This window comes from Mauremys mutica, chromosome 13 (genome assembly GCF_020497125.1).
Source record: "Mauremys mutica isolate MM-2020 ecotype Southern chromosome 13, ASM2049712v1, whole genome shotgun sequence".
Classification (NCBI taxonomy): Eukaryota; Metazoa; Chordata; order Testudines; family Geoemydidae; genus Mauremys; species Mauremys mutica.
In genome coordinates this window covers 5,564,481-5,582,430 of record NC_059084.1, presented here as the reverse complement: position 1 = coordinate 5,582,430, position 17,950 = coordinate 5,564,481, and the positions used below count along the sequence as shown (strand labels likewise).

Below are 17,950 nucleotides of genomic sequence, written 5' to 3'. Positions count from 1 at the left end.
GCTGCAGTGCAGATGCAGTCCCTGGCCCCAAAAGTTTACCATCTGTATAGATAAGACAAAGGGCCAGAGAAAGGAATCAGATTAGGGATTGCGGCAGAGAGAGATTAATAGTGAAATCTTGGCTCCATTGAAGTCAATGTCACCCCAAGAGAACTGAGCTCGGTGGTCCATTGGCTAGGAGACTGAACTGGGAGTATTCCTGGTTCTGCTAGTGACCTGCCTTGTTGTCCTTGGTGAAATCTCTGCGCCTCTTCCCATTCCTTGTCTGTATAGGCTAAGCTCTTTGGGGCAGGGACTGTCTCTCAGGGCGCGTTTATACAGTACACTGCACATTGGGGCCTCTGCTACCAGACTGAGTCCCAGTCCAGTAACGTAACGATTTATTTACCGTAAAGATGGAAGAAAGCCCCAACTATCAGAGCCAAATTTTGGAGGAAGTTTGAAGGGGCTGTTTGAATCCAGGGCTTTTGGTTTGGCTCATTAGAGCGTTAAAGCTCGGCTGGAAAACCTGGACCTTGATACAAACTTTGTCCAAGTGCTGGGATCCCAGGTTTTTGGTCCGACCTATGTCTTCTAAGTAATATACATAAGGCTTAGTTAATCAAAACCTGCCGTTTCCAACTCAGGGTGACATGATAGCCAGACACTGGGATGTTCGTTGCATTACAGCAATGAGAGCTTGTATTAAACAACTCAGATTTTTATTTAAAACTTTCCATAGCATGCCAAAAAGCGAACCCAGGGCCTGCTGTTCATCCTCTGCAGTGCGGTCATCTCACCTTCCAAGGTGGAGGGTGACCGTTGCTGCCTGCAGCCACATCCCACGTCCTTATACAACCACACACACACTCCTGCTGCCACCCCTCGAATGAAATCCTCTCAGGATCCTCCCAGTGGTACATGTTACTCTCTGTGGGAGGAGGGGTTGGATGAAGGATTTGAGGACTTGTTTCTAGCCACGACTGCCCACCCTAAAAGCTTCCTAGAGCACTTGTAGGGCACTTCGCCTTTACGAACCCTCCACAACACAGTGCAGTACTTAAATGGCGATTCCTGCCCCCACTTTGCAAATGAGGAAACTAAGGAAGAGAGGTTAAGGGACTTTCCAAAGGCCACACTACAAATCAGTGGCACAGCCAGAAATAGAGAGTTCTAACTCCCAAACCTGTACCAATAGCTTCTTGTTACACGACAGGCAATAAGAACAAGGAGTTCAGCGTTGACTTCACCCCTTATGCAGGACCTGCTGTGGACACCACCTGCCCCATACTCTGATTGTGTTTGCTCAACTGATTGCATCTGCAAAAGCCATCTTGCAAAATAGGCACTGAGGGCCCCGCTATGCAAATGCCAAACAAAAGTCTGGGGTTGCGTGCTTACCCATGTCTGGCAAATGGCTACCAACCAAGCAAAAATCCCCAGCCAATCATGAGATTGTTTTAAAATAATACATTTCAGATTCATTTTATTTGTATGCTAGTTTCTTAGCCTTTACAATACATTTTCTTCATGGGTTCCAGATTTTTCATTCAACTATGAGAACTGGAATCTTTAAAAAGGAGATTCATCGAATCCTAGAAATGTGGGGCCTGGATTCTCAGGCAATCCTTTGATTCTACGAGATGGGGCTGTGGGAAAGACACAAGTACCAGTTGCGAGACTCACAATAAAAATCATGAGAGTTGGTTGATGTCCGTAATCCAAGGCTGGCTGAAAACCTCTTTCCTTTCCACCTGGTTTGCTCCTGCTCAGAACCTCTAGAGGAAGGTTTCTGCAGGATGCATGTGGTTTGGCCAACTGGCTCCAATGAGAGGAACAAACCAAGGTAAACCCTGTTTTTTTAATTAGTCAATAATGAAGTGGTTCTTTCTGATAAAGACACCAGACACTAAGAACACAGGCAGCCTCCACTCACAAACTAGACTGAAATCCTTATCGCATGGATCTTCCTGCCACAGTCCTTTCACTACCCTGGTTCTCTAGACTGGAGAGTTTAGGCTTCTCAAGAGGCCGGAGTGGGAAACTGATTGAGGTTTTCTTTTTAAGTTTAGGTCCAAGAACACAAAAACCTGGCCACAAAGTCATTCTGAAAAACGTACTTGGAGCTTTCCTCCTGGTATTCATTACAACTACAACAAAGGCTTCTATAATTTCCTTTAATTCAAGTATGGGGCGGGGCGGGGGGAAGGTTGTTAATGGATGGTTCAGTAGCAAATCTTGCCGCAGGCTCTAATAAACTGATGGGCGTTGTCAGAGGCCAAAGAATACGGAGTCCCCGTTCCTGAATGTTATAACTAGCAAGCCCCAGAACGACGCTTCAAGTACAAAAGATCAAACATTAATAGGAACCAGAGATCTCTACAACGCAAAACATGCGCTGTTACAATAAAGGCCCCCCAAACCAAACTAAGGTCAGTCCTACCCAGTGGAACAAGTAGCAAGGTCTATTCTGGCTCAGAGGTAGGAATATAGTGAAGGGATTGTGGTCTGCTCGAATTCCCACCGGCACTAGGATGAGCAAAGGGGAATGCTAGAGTTGGAGTGAGCACCAGCAGCTCGGCAGAACACACTTACTTTAGTGCAGCTAGTGAAGGCAAAGAGTATGTAGATATTGGTTCTTCATCTCACACTAGGGTTACAGAATATCACAGAGTAACCAGAGGGTAACCACCCAAGAGTGGTATGTGCACAAGGTGTCCTGGTCTTCAGCTGTGTAGCTGAGGCAGGCAAGGGGAAAAAAAGATAGCTTTAAGCCATTGCTCTGTTCGTCTGCTCCTGGGTCAGCCAAGGCCAAAACTGTCCTTAGGGGCTTCTCTAAGATCTACTGGCTGTATGCGTCCTAGGCAGCTGTCAGGATGCACCACGAGAAAAGACAGTTTCATTGCTCAGATGGAAGTCATTGAACTCCAGCTTTCACTGAAAATGGTAAGAAATTTTCCTGGGTTGGGACTGGGGGAAAATTTTATGCAGAGAATTTAGCTGCATCCCACAGCTCTGGGCACAGCTGAACGAACCCACACGACTGATATCTTTGCTAAGCCATTAGAGGGAGTGGCCAACGCATTCATATAGCCGTTAGACTTATGGCACATACTCTTTATCTAACCCAAATATCTTTAGTCCATTATATGTCTAAGCTCCCTCAGCCGAGAAAATGGTGCCTGTCACATTAGCACTAAACTACTCATTTGGTTCCTGTAATGATCGGTGCAGATAGCACCTCCACCAACAGGTGGACCTGCATCTTTATCTTCATGCTAAGTTATCTTGTTTTGATATTATGTTGCTATCTTGGTTCATGGGGGGTAGGAGGAAATTAAGTCATGACTGCACATACTGGAGTTGTTACTTGCAGTGTTCTAATAAGTCCTTTAATTTCTATAAGCAAGATTACATTGCAAAACCAAGAGGGTCTCATGTTTCTGATTCCTTCCATTCTCTGTACCACGACGACACTACAATTGGGTGACTTAAGATGGGGGCAACTTACAGTGTGTTGAGATTCTTCAGTCGCCTGAAGGCTCCAGGTTGAATCTCTTTGATGCGATTGAAGCGTAAATCCCTGAAAGTGAAATGATATCAGTCAGTGTACATCTGAGAGTGAGATTATCCATTAGCAGCAAACATCATTAGCTGTCCTGGTACTTTAGACCTCAGCACGTCAGGCCTAAAGGAGCTTGAGAAACAACATCAGAATCCTTTCTGGGATGATAGAGTGGCTACCAGTGTTTGCTGAAGCAGTCTGAACCTCCCTAGATTGATGAGCTCCACCTTCATTTCTTAAGAATCTGACACATAGTTGCCACATTTTGAAAGGAGTCAGGTGATCAATTGCACTCGTTTGTAACACAGGATTGCTCTGATTGCTAGTGGTTAATGTTGTGTGATTACCTGTGCAATTACCAAACATGCATGCACAAAATGTGGTAACTGCACATGCAACTTGGGCAAACCTAAGTAAAGCATAAACTTTGTCCTTCGTTGCCAGAATGCAGGAGGATCTGTATTTTTAGAGACTCATAACAAGGATTCAGTATTTCCAAATGGCAGGGGCGGCTCCAGGCCCCAGCACGCCAAGCGCGTGCTTGGGGCGGCATGCCGCGGGGGGCGCTCTGCCGGACGCCGGGAGGGCGGCAGGCGGCTCCGGTGGACCTCCCGCAGGCATGCCTGCAGAGGGTCCTCTGGTCCCACGGCTCCGGTGGACCTCCAAAGCCGCGGGACCAGCGGACCACGGAACCAGCGGACCCTCCGCAGGGATGCCTGCGGGAGATCCACCGGAGCCGCCTGCCGCCCTCCCGGCGACCGGCAGAGCGCCCCCCGCGGCATGCCGCCGTGCTTGGGGCGGCGAAATGTCTAGAGCCGCCCCTGCCAAATGGGCACTGAGCAAGTTTCCGGCAAGTGCACAGAGGAGCACATATGAAACCCTACATTTGCAGGCAGACTCCTGCATGTGTGGGTGCACTGTCTTTGCAAACACATTGCCTGAAATGGAGCTGCACATGCTGATGTATACAGACATGCACACAGTTTTGTGGACACTCTTATTAAAGCTCAGGGCCAAAATTTTGGCCCTAAAATGGTCAAATCTTGCTGAATAGCCTCATACAGTCAGCGTTTCAAATTAGCTCCAAAATGCTGCCGGACTCAAAGGCTTCTCCCATTCTGCCTTTTCAGTTAGTGCCATTTCATTTAGAACTAGCAGAGTCCGTTGTGGCAAACTTAAAGGGCTCTCTGTGTAACTGCACTGACTTGGACCCTAAAACATTACATTCTGACTGCTTATTAGATAATAAAGTAAGTGCTAAGTAAACAAGTAGAAAATTCTACAGGGAACGTGCATCCATTTGACGCCTTCGATTGTCCAATGTGCTATGGAAAATTTTGCCTTTACTGCTGTAAAGGGCTGTAGTTAGGACAGGGAGGCTGGGTTAAAAATACGTAGATAATCTAGCATTTGCTATGGAAATACCACCACACCTTCCCCAGTGAAGTTCACCCAGGGGAAGCATAAAGAATGATGGAGGATAACAAGGGAATCAAAATCAGATAGTAACAGTCCAACTTGAGGAATTATGTTGTATTGTTTCTGATCCTGTCAGCTGTTAGCAGAATAATCCTTCCCAACATCACTATGATGAATCATTAACAATGGGAACACACAAAGCAATCAGTGAGAGCACACAAACCAATCAATGGCTTCTGGAATCAGTTTAAGTCAATTAGGAATCTGTTTATCCCAAACCAGAATAAGGCCCCCACACCAATATTAGTGTCCAGGCTGGGGTTTGCACCAGTGTATCTAAAATTGTTTAAAAATAGATTGAAGTTAGGCAGGTGCAACTTTCTTGTGTAGACCAGGCCTGTGAGACAAGGGGAAATATTTTTAGTTAGCAACTATCAGTAAACAAGATTACACTTCAGGATAAAAATGCAGGAAAAATCAAATATAGCCAGTGTTGAGAGCCTTGCGCTATAGAGGCAGCTGTTCTTCTCTTTTGTATTTACTGCTGGACTGCTTAACTTTAAGGTTACACAGAGAGAGAGGGAGGAATTCTGGTAACCCTTTAACTAAAATCCAGAGCCATTCCTGAGGCCAGTCTTCTCAAATTGCTTAGCACCAGATTTTCTGTGCTCAGCACCCACAATTGGAGCCAGATTCTCCCAGCAGCTCCCATTGTGACACTTAGGACAAGAATTTCATAACTCAGCAGCCAATATGCAGAGCTTGTTTGGAAATCCGGCCCTGGTCTGCGGATGTTGGTGTGATGAGATGGCAGCCGTTTAAACAGAAGACGGCATTTCAGGCCATAACCACCTCGCTCAGTTTCCCACACAACACAGAATTTCTAGGAACTAGTTTGGTAGTAACTAAAAATGTGTTTCGCTTTCCTTTCATACCATTAACAGTTTGGCTTGCCTTTGTCTTCAGCACCCCAGACTGGCTACAGCACCTGAAAACACGGAGATACAGCTAGTGTTGCTAAGGATAATGGAGTGCTCGTGCTCATTTGCATAGAGACAATTTGATATTTTTAATTGTCTTACTTCTGTGATTTATAATGAATCTGGGTAAAAGCACGGTGTCTCCATAGCACAATTCACCCTTGATAGAACCTCTCAGCTACTCACTACACTGCTGCAGTTGAGCACTAACACTGTTAATAGAACAAATCTCTAGTACAAAGTTGATATCAATGGATCACACAGATTTACACTCTGAGGATCTGGCTATTTGTATTGAATCCTGTCTACTGGAAATACACTTTCCTAGCACCACAGGAGATACTTGACATTATACGCAGTATTTAAGAGTGGAGGCCAATAGTCAGGAACATTCAGAAGGTTCTGGTAGGGAGAACCCTAGATTTTCCGGTGCCTTTTAACTAACAGATGTGTTTAACTGTGAGGCCTGCTACATAGCTATGGCACAAAAACTTCAATGGGGTTTTGGCTTATGGAAATTAGATTGGGGTCTGCCCCATAACGCGATAAGTAGAGATATGCCTGAGGAATGACACGTAGACCCAAATTTGAAATTGCCCCCGTGTGATCAGATTTGGGGGTTACAGTTCAGTCCTCTCTCTAGTGAAGCAGATGAAGAAATTATTTGCATCACACCCTGAATATTATCCCCATAAAACACTAATGCAGCAAATAATGTCTGACATCTCCCCAATTATTTTGGAGTGGACAGATGCCACAGACACTGAATGAGGATAGGCCTATTATGTACAAGGAAAACAGCTGATTCCTCTGCTGGTTTGTGAACTGAGTGCCTCCCTGTTTATTCCAATCTGTGATAGTGCGCGGATTTCCCTTTGCATTACTCCTTCCATGGCTAAATGCATGAAGACTATGTGAATCATTATTTGCCTACTCTTTGCCCAATACGTCTGTTGATTGCACCTTTGGGAAGAGAGCCACAATTTCATTGGTGGTAGCTAGAATGGGGAGGAGAAAAGATGTCTGAAGAATAAATATTTGGCCCTGAGACAGATTTTCAAATTGGCAAATTACACGGCCAACTGCTGGCCCAAGTGATCCCAGTTAATTTGATCTATTAAGTAAGAGCAGCAGCTAGGGGGGCTCTCTCTTGCAAGGAGGAGATTACAGTCTGATCCTAATCAAACCAGATCAGCCTCTTCTTGGGATTCATGTCAGCAAGCAGCAGGGCTCCCTCAATGCACTGGATCTTGCCCATATGTTGATTGTTCAGACATTGCCCAAATCAAATAAATACAGCTCTCCCCTCCTCCTGAGCTCCTGGAAATATGCACCGAATCTGATCAAGGAGCAACAAAAGGAAGTTTCAGAAGCACAAAGGTAAATTTATCCCCACCCCCCATCCATGGGTCTAACAAGGAGACACAGACTTTCTCAGTCTAAGATGAATTGCTGCTGCATGCCTTTATATTGATTCATTAGTAGAATCTGTTCCGCTTGTTTCAAGCCACAGCCCATAGATCTTTACTCTGCGTGTGCACATGCATGCAAGTAGAGGCACTTGCTTAGAGAAAGATGATGATTTGCTTCACCCACCCACTACTGTAGCACTGCCACCTCTTTGAGGAAATGCGGCAGCTGTATAAACAGCACACAGACATTCTATGCTTCATTTCAGGACAGCAAGAGGAAAGAAGATTCTGCTGAAATTGCAGGGCAGAGGTGGAGTAGTGAGGCAGAATACAAGTACCCAAGTTAGAATTTGATAACCACTGCCCTTACAAAGAGCATCTTGGGATCTTCATCACCATAAGATTTTCCATCTCATTTGAAAGATAGAATCATAGAATATCAGGGTTGGAAGGGACCTCAGGAGGTAACTAGTCCAACCCCCTGCTCAAAGCAGGACCAATCCCCAGACAGATTTTTGCCCCAGATTCCTAAATGGCCCCCTCAAGAATTGAACTCACAACCCTGGGTTTACCAGGCTTAACAGGTTTAGCATTGGCTCAAACCACTGAGCTGCAGAAGTGCTCCCCAAATAGGGAAAAGGGTGATTATTGAATAATCTTTCCTATTTTCCTTCTGATAAACTGAGTTTTTCAGAGAGAAAATTCTGATCAACACTAAAGGGTTTCATTCTGAGGGCTATTTACATAGCCTATATAAAGAAGATGAACTGGAAAGAGATAACACTTGGTACATTACACATATATGTTTAATGCAGAGAAGAAATTAATTGCTCAATTCCCCCACCTTCCCCCTAGTCCACCTGTGCAACAGAAATTTTGGGCAGGAGGGTAGAAACAACGTGAAGAGAGCAGCACTTCCAACAAGAACACATTTGCTCAATATCGTTTCTTCAGGCTAATATGCTAAATTTTTATATCACAACGTTTATCCCCAGTGATCCCAAAGAGTTTCACAAACTACATACATGATTCGCCCACTAAATGCAGCCATGTCTGGGGAGAAGGAGAGCAGTTGAGACAGTATGCTGCAAAACAGCGAGGGAAGGCAAAATTTGTCATATTGGAAAATGCATAATTAGTGACAAACTCCGTGAAAGGGTGGTGGACTGACTGGGTCATTTTCAGTTCATGCCAGCACTGAGTTCAGGTCACAGATGCTGCATGTTCTTTTCTTCTACTCTGAGTTAAGTTTAGTTAGCACATAACTCAGAAGTAGATCTGATGCAAAGGAGAATAATCCATGTATAATATGATTGGAATCCACTAGCCTCCAGCTCCAGGGAACTTCTTCCCACTGGTGCCTTCTCCCCATACCAACATGTTTCATAGTTTATGGTTGGAAATGTCATGCTATAAAACAAATGGCGTAGAAGGTTAAAGACCTATTGAAATTTTCGGAGTGTATGTTTCACAGCTGTTGCCTTCTTTGGGCTGTTGGCTAAACGAACTGCCTTAGTCCCAGCGGTAACCAACAAATCACATCTGGCAAATCCTGTTCCAGTGGAATGGATGACAGCCAAAATACATTTGCAGTTATACATCATGCATTTTTATAGCTTACTTATCTGTACACATGTAGCCATTACAGCCATCATGTCCCATACTCAGAATAAAACGAACAGACTTCATTACCAAGGATAAATATTCCATTGCTAAAACCAGACACTGGGCCAGATCCTCAGCTGCACCCAACTGCGGGGGATGAGAATCAAAAGGAGCCAGTAACAGTTTATCAATCCTGGGGATGGTTCTACACCAGTCCCGGGATCACCTAGATCAGGCTAAGGGCTGCTCTAAGTTACACCAGCTGGCTACAGCCCCACAGGAGCCATCCTGTAGTAGGAGATTGCTGCAGCACAGTCTGTGCTGGCCACAATTCCTCCCACTTCCCTACATGGGGTGCTCGAGAGTGGCACTGGAGCCAGCTACACTGGATCTACACCACCCATCACTGCCTCCATCAGAGGAATGCCCATCTGGGGACTTGCAGCTGCTTTTGATTTTATAGCAGCACAGATAGAGCTGGGTCCCAGGATCTGGGTGTTTGTATTTGTATTTCGTACCAGTACGTTCTGTTCATATCGAACTATGACTTAGGAACATAATTCCATATTTTTTTACTCAAAATAAGAACTTCATGACCTGGCTGTTAATTTTGCCAGACCTCTGAACAGTCACACAGATGCAGTGTGCCTTCTCCTGAAAGGAAGTAGTACGACTGTCATAAAAATCTGGAACAGTTGGCATTTTTAAGATGTACCTTTTGATCATTGGCAACTTTTAAACAGCATGTGAATTAAACATTTTTATAACAGATAAAATAGAAAGCTGCCTCTTAGGACTATTTATTTCAATTAGATTATAAAATCCTCAGGACAACCAGAGAGATAGTGTATTTTTTATTTGTATATCTTTGCAGTGATCTATGAACAACAGAGAATATTTAACTTGGCTTGGGTGATCCATAAAGACTTATCAATATGAGCTTTGTTTTTAATTAGATGGACCACATTAGACTGAGCCACGAATCTTCCTCAGAAAGTATCTGAAATATTAAATGCAGTGCAGGAATATACATCAAAATGGGATGGCTCTTATTTAATTTGACATCTGGCCCCAAGCCTGAATAATCTCATTCAGATCTCGGTAGTTTGCTACCTTTGACTGTCACATTAACCCAAATAACTAGATTTTCTAAACTTTTAGACATGCAAAAAGTACGAGCAGTAGCACCAGTGTGAACTGATAGCATTTGAACCACTGTGTTGTCTAACCACACTCAGAGCAGGAATATACCATAGTGGTTAAAATGCGAGTGGCTGATGGCATACTGTCTCCTGCAGTGTTCCCATTGTTGCCAGTAGTAAAGCTGCACTAGTAACAACAGTGGAAAAATTTTAGGGAGAAAAAGCTAAGATAGACACCCCAGCTGAGATCAGAATTTGGTCAATTTGAGTCACATGAACGTGATCCTCAGCTAGTTAATTGTGAACAAATTCCATAATCAACAGCAACTTAACTGAGAACAAAACTATTTATACATCTTTAACAATTTCCTGCCTGCTTTTGATACTGACCAAGAAATCATATCTGGATAACATGTGTAAAGATACTTTGGTATGGGCCAGATATGTCTTAAAACCATTCTGGAGTTTTATAATTTACCATTCCTTAAAAGCAAAGGAAGTTTGTTCTTCCACATCTATTACCAGAAGTTCTACAGAAGCCCCAGATTGGCCTCAAAAGGCTACATGAATTCCCTCTCTTTTTGTTACTCAGATCTTCCATTGAAATAGGCACAGCCAACAATTCATAGTCTGCCCCACTGTAAACCCCCCCAACACCCCCCCCTTTTTTTTTGGAAGACTACCAACTCAGTGGATTTTTAAGAATGTATAAAGGTTTATCACTATTGTTTGGTATCCCAAATAAACCTTCAGTTCTTCCCCTCTCTCTTCCCCCAGTTGGGTCTGGAAAGTAAGAACCTACAGGAAAGAGCAGATAAGGGAATGGAGTTGCATTTACAAGCAAGAAACAAAACCACCGTCTCTTTGCATACACAAGACTAGAACACCCAGTGTCCCCCCCCTTTACCGCAAAGCTTTCTCTCCAATAGCAAAAGGTGATCTATCATCTTCCTTTAAACAAACCCTGCTTAGGGATTAGCTTTGGAGACTTAAAAGTCATTGTTTTCGTGTGATCTTAGTTGTTTTTTAGTTTCCCGTAGGTGTTCAGTTAAATATCATTAACTGATGCTAAGTGAGACAGTCTCTGAAGAGGTGAGGCTTTTGCAATACAGGCATTCCTGCAGGAAAAGCAAGGTGTAGAAAGCATGGCTTTTCTTTCCTCTCCTCAAAAGGCTGATCATACAAAATAAGCAGTAAAATGAAATCGGCTACTTACAATATGTTTGTCTGAGGTGGGACTTCAGGGATGTTTTCCAGCATCAGATGCATGCATCTTACTGTAGTCCTAAAGCACAAGCAGCGGCTAGGACAGGAGCAGGAGAAATCAGGCAAGAGAAGAAAAAGCAAGAAGCCGGGAACAACTGCAGACTTGACCAGCATTATGTTTGCTGGAGTGTACTTTCCCTGATTCTGAACTGCAGGGAGCTGACAAAAGTTTCCCAGCCTTGAGGTCCAGGAGGAGGGGACTCATCAGCATGTGTTTTCAATTAAATTAAGGCAGTTTGACAGTGTAACCTTCCACCCCCTCTGCCATAATGTACATTGTTTGAGATCACACTGCTCCCCCACCCTCATTTAAGAGTTTGTACACAGTCACCCACAATTGATTTTGACTTATTCCCGCCTTGGCTCCCAGCTGGAATAGTAAATTAACTCCTCAAGTTCCTCTTTGGCACATTTCTACATTTGTTGAAAAGCGCACATAACAGCTCTCTGACATTGGTAAAGTCAGCTTTGCAGAGGCGAAAGAAAGGATGGCTTTGTGGTTAAAGCACTGACCCAGGAGAGCTGGGTTTAACTTATTCTACCTGACCTTGGGAAAGTCACTCTGTCTCTTCGGGTAGGTCTACACTTTGAGCTGGAGATGTAAATTCCAGCTCGAGGAGACTACGCTAGTTCTGACCTCTGAGTTGGCACACTAAAAATAAAGTGTAGCCACAGCACCACGAGTAGAGTGCAATGGGTCCCCAATTTCGTGTGGTGCTACAAACAACAAAATAAGTCAGCAATATTCAGCTAAATATAGTGGTGGGTTTGTTCTATATGGTTAGTGGCTAAAATAAATAACCTGAAGATAAAACAGTACTGTAAGGAGCAATCCAGCAGACTAGAAACGCAAGAGTAAAATGGACTAAATGACCTAACTAGTAATTCCCATCTCTCATTTCTAGGATTCTAGGATTGTTGCAATATAGACTAATTTGATCAACTAATAAAATGCTTTGTTGATGGGATGCCATGCCCTACATGTAGAAAAATATGGACTATGGATAAAGGCATTTTTTAAAATTGCCTTTTATTTATTGTATAAAGTAACACAATGAACCCAGAGTTGGAAATAGTGATACTAACTCTCCAAATTATGGAAATTCAACCCCCTGCACCCATGTTTTGCATTGTATGAGAAAATTCAGAAGTGAAGGGAAGACCTAATGGTTCTTCATACTGGACATCCTGCCTTTTATAAAAAGCTTAAACTTTGAGTCTGGAAGTTTCATAATGATTTTTAAAAGTGATGTGCAGTTTTAAATTTGTGTATTAAGCGTGAAAGTTCATTAGTGGATTGGGCTATTTCAGGAACACTGAACATGGCAAATTTCCAGGCTTCTCTGTCTGCGGGATCAACTGAAAGTTCTTTTTAAGTCAGTAATTGTTTCCACCTTGTAAACTGTAAAATACAATTAAAATGACAACAACATAATTAACAAGAGTCTGATTTAAACCTTCAAAACCCAGGAAACTAGGAACCGAGGATTGTGTTCTAGCCATAACAGATTCTCTCACCATTAGGCTACAGACATAGGTGTTACAGAGTGCAAGCATGCCAGACTGAGTTAATGGAGTTTTAGCCTTCATCCTGTATTTTCTCGCATTTTGTGGTTCCCTCTATCCCCAAGCCTTTTATATTATTCGAACATTTTAAGTTTGGGTTTTTTTGCCGGCTTGCCCCCTCCCGCCCCTTTTAAAGCCATTTCCCCATACTTAATGACCTTCCAAACCATGGTTTAGATAATATATTCCAGAATGTTACCAAAATAATTCCCCCCAGACACATGCACACTATTTGTAATTCTCTTCGGGGAGGCACAATGAACCAACCGTACTATAATAGTTTGTGGCTGCTGCATTATATCTGACCAAACCTTTTAGATGGTAATCTTATAGTTGATGTTAAAAGTCATTCACTTCCCAGCCAGAAAAAGGAGACATTGTACACCAGGTTTCTGGTCTAACCCTCAAGCAATTTTCTGTCTGTTTACATTGGCACCGGTTTGAAAACTAGGCAAATTTGCTGGAAATCTTCCACCTTTACTCTGTAGACTTTATTCTTGTTTATGAGCAGTGACCTCTAGTGGCCAGCAAAAATCCCTCTTGTGATTACATACTGTGAAAGGCTAAAAAATACCCACTACAGCAGTGGTTCCCAAACTTGGGACACTGCTTGTGCAGGGAAAGCCCCTGGTGGGCCGGGCCAGTTTGTTTACCTGCCACATCCGCGGCTCCTGCTGGCTGCGTTTTGGTGCTCCAGGCCAATGGGAGCTGCTGGAAGCGGTGGATCGGCCGAACATGCAGACGCGACAGGTAAACAAACCATCCTGGCCCGCCAGGGGCTTTCCCTGCAGAAGTGGCAGAACAAGTTTGGGAACCAATGCACTACAGTCTTCTTCATGTAATTCAAACTGCTGGCATCCAAAGAGCAGATAGCCTCAGATTAATGGCAGCTTGAACTTCTAATTGAAACAAGTTAAATTCAGTTCCTTCCTGTCTGGAATTTATAAAATAAGACAACAAGATTTTGATTGAAGTCCTGGTGCCCTGAATGGCATGAATTCTTCTGACTCTTTCTGTGGTGGCTCCACACCTCCTCTCTTTCCAATCAGACTGAAATCTGTTGGAGCAGTATAGCATTATAACAAGTACTTAGGTGCAGTTCTACTCTGAAAAATTACTGTAAAAAGGCCATGAAATGTCCCACATTTGTCAGTGTCTTCCAGATCAAGTTTCTTCAGTGTGCTAAAGCAATATGGTTTTTCTAACCATCAGCTATGAGCTTGGAACCTTAAAGTCAAACTGGATTGTTTTTTTAAAGAAAATAAGAATGGCCATACTGGGTCGAACTAATGATCCATCTAGTCATCCTGTCTTCTGACAGTGGCCGGTGCCAGATGCTTCAAAGGGAATGAACAGAACAGGGTAATTATTGAATGAGCCATTCCTTGTTGTACAGTCCCACCTTCTGGCAGTCAGAGTTTAGGGACAACCAGAGCATGGGGTTGCATCCCTGACAATCATGGCTAATAGCCATTGACAGACGTATCCTCCATGAACTTATCTAATTCTTTTTTAACTCAATTGTACTTTTGACCTTCACAGCATCCCCTAGTAGTGAGTTCCACAGGTTGATTGTACATTGTGTGAAGTACTTCCTTATGTTTGTTTTAAATCAACTAATTATTAATTTCACTGGGTAACCCCAGGTTCTTTATATGAAGGGGTAAATGACAGTTCTTCCTCTGCTTTCTCCAGGCCATTAATAATTTTATAGATCTCTATCATAATCCCTCCCCCCCATTAGTCATCTCTTTTCTAAAATGAACAGTCCTAGTCTTTTAAATCTCTGCTCACACGGAAGCTGCTCCATACCCTTAATCATCTCTTACCCTTCTCTGTGTTTTCCAATTCTAATATCTCTTTTTTTAGATAGGGTGACCAGAACTGCATGCAGAATTCAAGGTGTGGGCATACCGCGGATTTATAGAGTGGCATTATGCTATTTTCTATTTTATTATCTTTCTTCATGGTTCCTAACATTGTTAGCTTTTTTGACTACCACTGTACATTGAGAAGATGTTTTCAGACAATTATCCATGATGGCTCCAAGATCTCTTTCTTGAGTGGTAACAGCTAATTTAGACCCAGTTATTTTGTATGTATAGTTGGGATTATGTATTCCAACATGTATTACTCTGCATTTATCATAGGGTTGCCAACCCTCTAGGATTGCCCTGAAGTCTCCTGAAATTAAAGATTATGTCATGTGATGAAACCTCCAGGAATACATCCAACCAAAATTGGCAACCCTCATTTATCAACATTGAAGTTCATCTGTCATTTTGTTGCCCAGTCACCCAGTTTTATGAGATCTCTTTGTAATTCTTCACAGTCAATTTTGGATCATCTGCAAACTTTGCCACCTGTTTACCCCCTTTTCCAGATCATTTATGAATAATTTTCCGGGCTCACACATCTTCCAAAGACATTGCAATCAAAGTTTAATGAATTCCATTGCTAAAGCCAGACTAGAATTCACTGCACTTTCCCTATAGTTGCCTTGGCTTGGGTAACAACATATTTTGGGCCTTCATCCTGCAATAGATAATATGCAAACATACCAGTCCACCCAGTTGCTTTCATCTGCAGAACTGGATCATTAATAACTATACACACAGAGAACAGTTCTGAATAGGAAGAATCTATTCATAGTTACTTTAAAAAAAATCAACCTTCATTTGAAAATGAAGCTGATGTTTGAAATTAGTGTCTTCTCCTACTCATTTTGTCTTTTCTGTTTGGAAAAGAAGTTGCTGTTGAGGTCTTTATTATGGAACACTAGCCATCATAGCTCCCTTTTGTTTATATGTATTTAATTTACCTTTTTGTCCATCAGCATCAAAAGATATTCAAAATAAATGTGCAGTCCTAGAAACAAGGTTTGAAACTTAACAGCTGTTGGGAGTGACAGAAGAGAGTTAATGCACATACTTGTTCTCTATGCCCAATAATGGCCAAAACCCATCACTCTTTCATACAAAAAAGATTTTGAGATCAGTGGTATATATAATTTACTGTGCTTAGATTGAGGACTTCTATTCTCTTCTCCTTCCACAAGACATTAAACTTTGCATTTGAACAATCTGAATGGACTACAATTGCAAGAGTCTGCCAAAAAAGGCACACAAATACTGGCTTCTGCATACTCCACAAAGAAGAATATCCAGAAATAGTGCAGGCACATTTTCAGTCACCCTTTGAAAATTCAGTCTCAAGAGCACAGATTTTGAATCACCACTTTTGCTAGCAAAATAGGTTGCACATGTTAATCAGCAGTTGGACACCCAGCTACCAGAGCCGGGGAGTTTTTGTACATGTAAAATGAGGGCTCGATTCTGCGCATGCCTAAAGTACTGGCATTATTCCACTCATGCCCAAGTTGTCTCATTGGCTGTGTTTGTAGGATCAGGTCCTAAATGTACAACCAATTTAGGCAACAAAATAATTTACAAGCACAAAAAAATGTGGCCTTTCATGTCTGAGCTCCCATTCATATTGTCTTGACACAATACATGATTGTTATTGTATGTAACCAACTGTGAAATTAGTTAGTTTCATAAACCATATTTATTGCAAAAATAATTACTATACCTACAAATCAGTCCTGTAATAGCTTGTTCTTTTTTTAAAATAAAATTACAGGGAGGGGAAAAGAAACAAAGGAAGAATTATGTAAATACCAAAAACTTATAGGCACTTTATTTATAAATTGATTTCATCTACAAAGACCAAAGCAGGAGAGGTTATAAGAGAAAAAATATTTTTTGGCACCTACTAGCCTGTGTTAAGTTCATTCTGCAGTAAAGATCTGATTCCAAATTAATATTTTCCATTATTTCTTGTAAACAATGAAAATTATTTTGGGGGTATCAAGAGAAGAAATCAGTTATTGTGACTAGAAGTCACTATATAATCTTATGCCATCTCAAAAAACAATAAGGAATGAAATAAGAACTTTGAGAATTCTAAAGCAACCCATCAATAGGTTTTGATATCAATAAATAGGCAGCATCTTTAAACAAGTGAGATGAGCCCAGCTCTCTTGTTAAAATATAAGTGAGCTACTGTCATATATTAACAAATTAAAATCAAAATCGAAGAGGAAAACAAGTTTATCAACAGTTTAAGAACAACAACATTACTTTTTGTTTGTCAACTATTATTTATTATATTAGCACCCATTAATATCACTAAGATCAGGTTTTCACAGAGGTCTTGTTTTGAGAGATTTCACACACACACCCCGCCCCTCAGTTAACACTTATTTTTGTTAATTACAAATTGTACAGTCCTGTCAGTCTGAAAGTGTGAACTAGGCCCACTACATACAACCCTCTACATAGAGTTATAAAAGCCTGGTAAGGGAGTAGCTACCGTGCATGTGCATTTAGTTTTCATAACTATAATTACTGCAACATTGGCTCTTATAAATCCATGGCATGCAGACACATACTATTATTAACATGCATTTAAAGGGTACACTGTAATTCATATTACACACAAACCACCAAGTCATAACAAGTCCTTGGGAAAAGGCCCATATTTTTCCTATATGTGTTTATTAGTACTGTACCATAAGAGAAGAAATTAAACCACAAGAAGTATGTTCAAATGATATTAAGGGTCTGCCTCAAGGTCTCAAAGGAAATCAAAAATCAAAGGGTGAGCCTGAAACATTCTGACCTTAGCCCAGCTGAGCCTGAGTATTATCAGATTCCCAAGACAGTGGTTGATTTTACATACTATTGGTTACCTCAAGCAGCAAACACAACTCAAATGAATATCAAGAGGAGTTGCAGGTACATAACAAGAGAATGGTATAGCTCTATACGTTCCATTTCTGAGCATCTTCCTGGGTTGAGTGGACTTTCAGGTATTATCAATGAACTTCGAAGCTTGGCAAGTTAAGTAGTTTCTGTAGATATTTGAACATAGCTTTTCCTGGTTTAATTATGGAAGTTACTTACACAACTTCAGTGTAATCAGTATACTGTTACACACGCTCAAATGCCTCAC

At 42.0% G+C, this 17,950-nt stretch overlaps 1 protein-coding gene across 1 annotated transcript in view; it reads right to left on the bottom strand.

Moving 5' to 3' along the window:
• LOC123348870 (peroxidasin homolog) overlaps positions 1 to 11,579 on the bottom strand; it is a 60,510-nt gene extending 48,931 nt beyond the window's left edge. Inside the window, 3 exon segments of the mRNA XM_044986556.1 lie at positions 3,491 to 3,562; positions 11,319 to 11,537; positions 11,539 to 11,579. Coding sequence (XP_044842491.1) covers positions 3,491 to 3,562; positions 11,319 to 11,537; positions 11,539 to 11,579 — 332 coding nt within the window.
• Between the last annotated feature and the right edge of the window lie 6,371 nt (positions 11,580 to 17,950).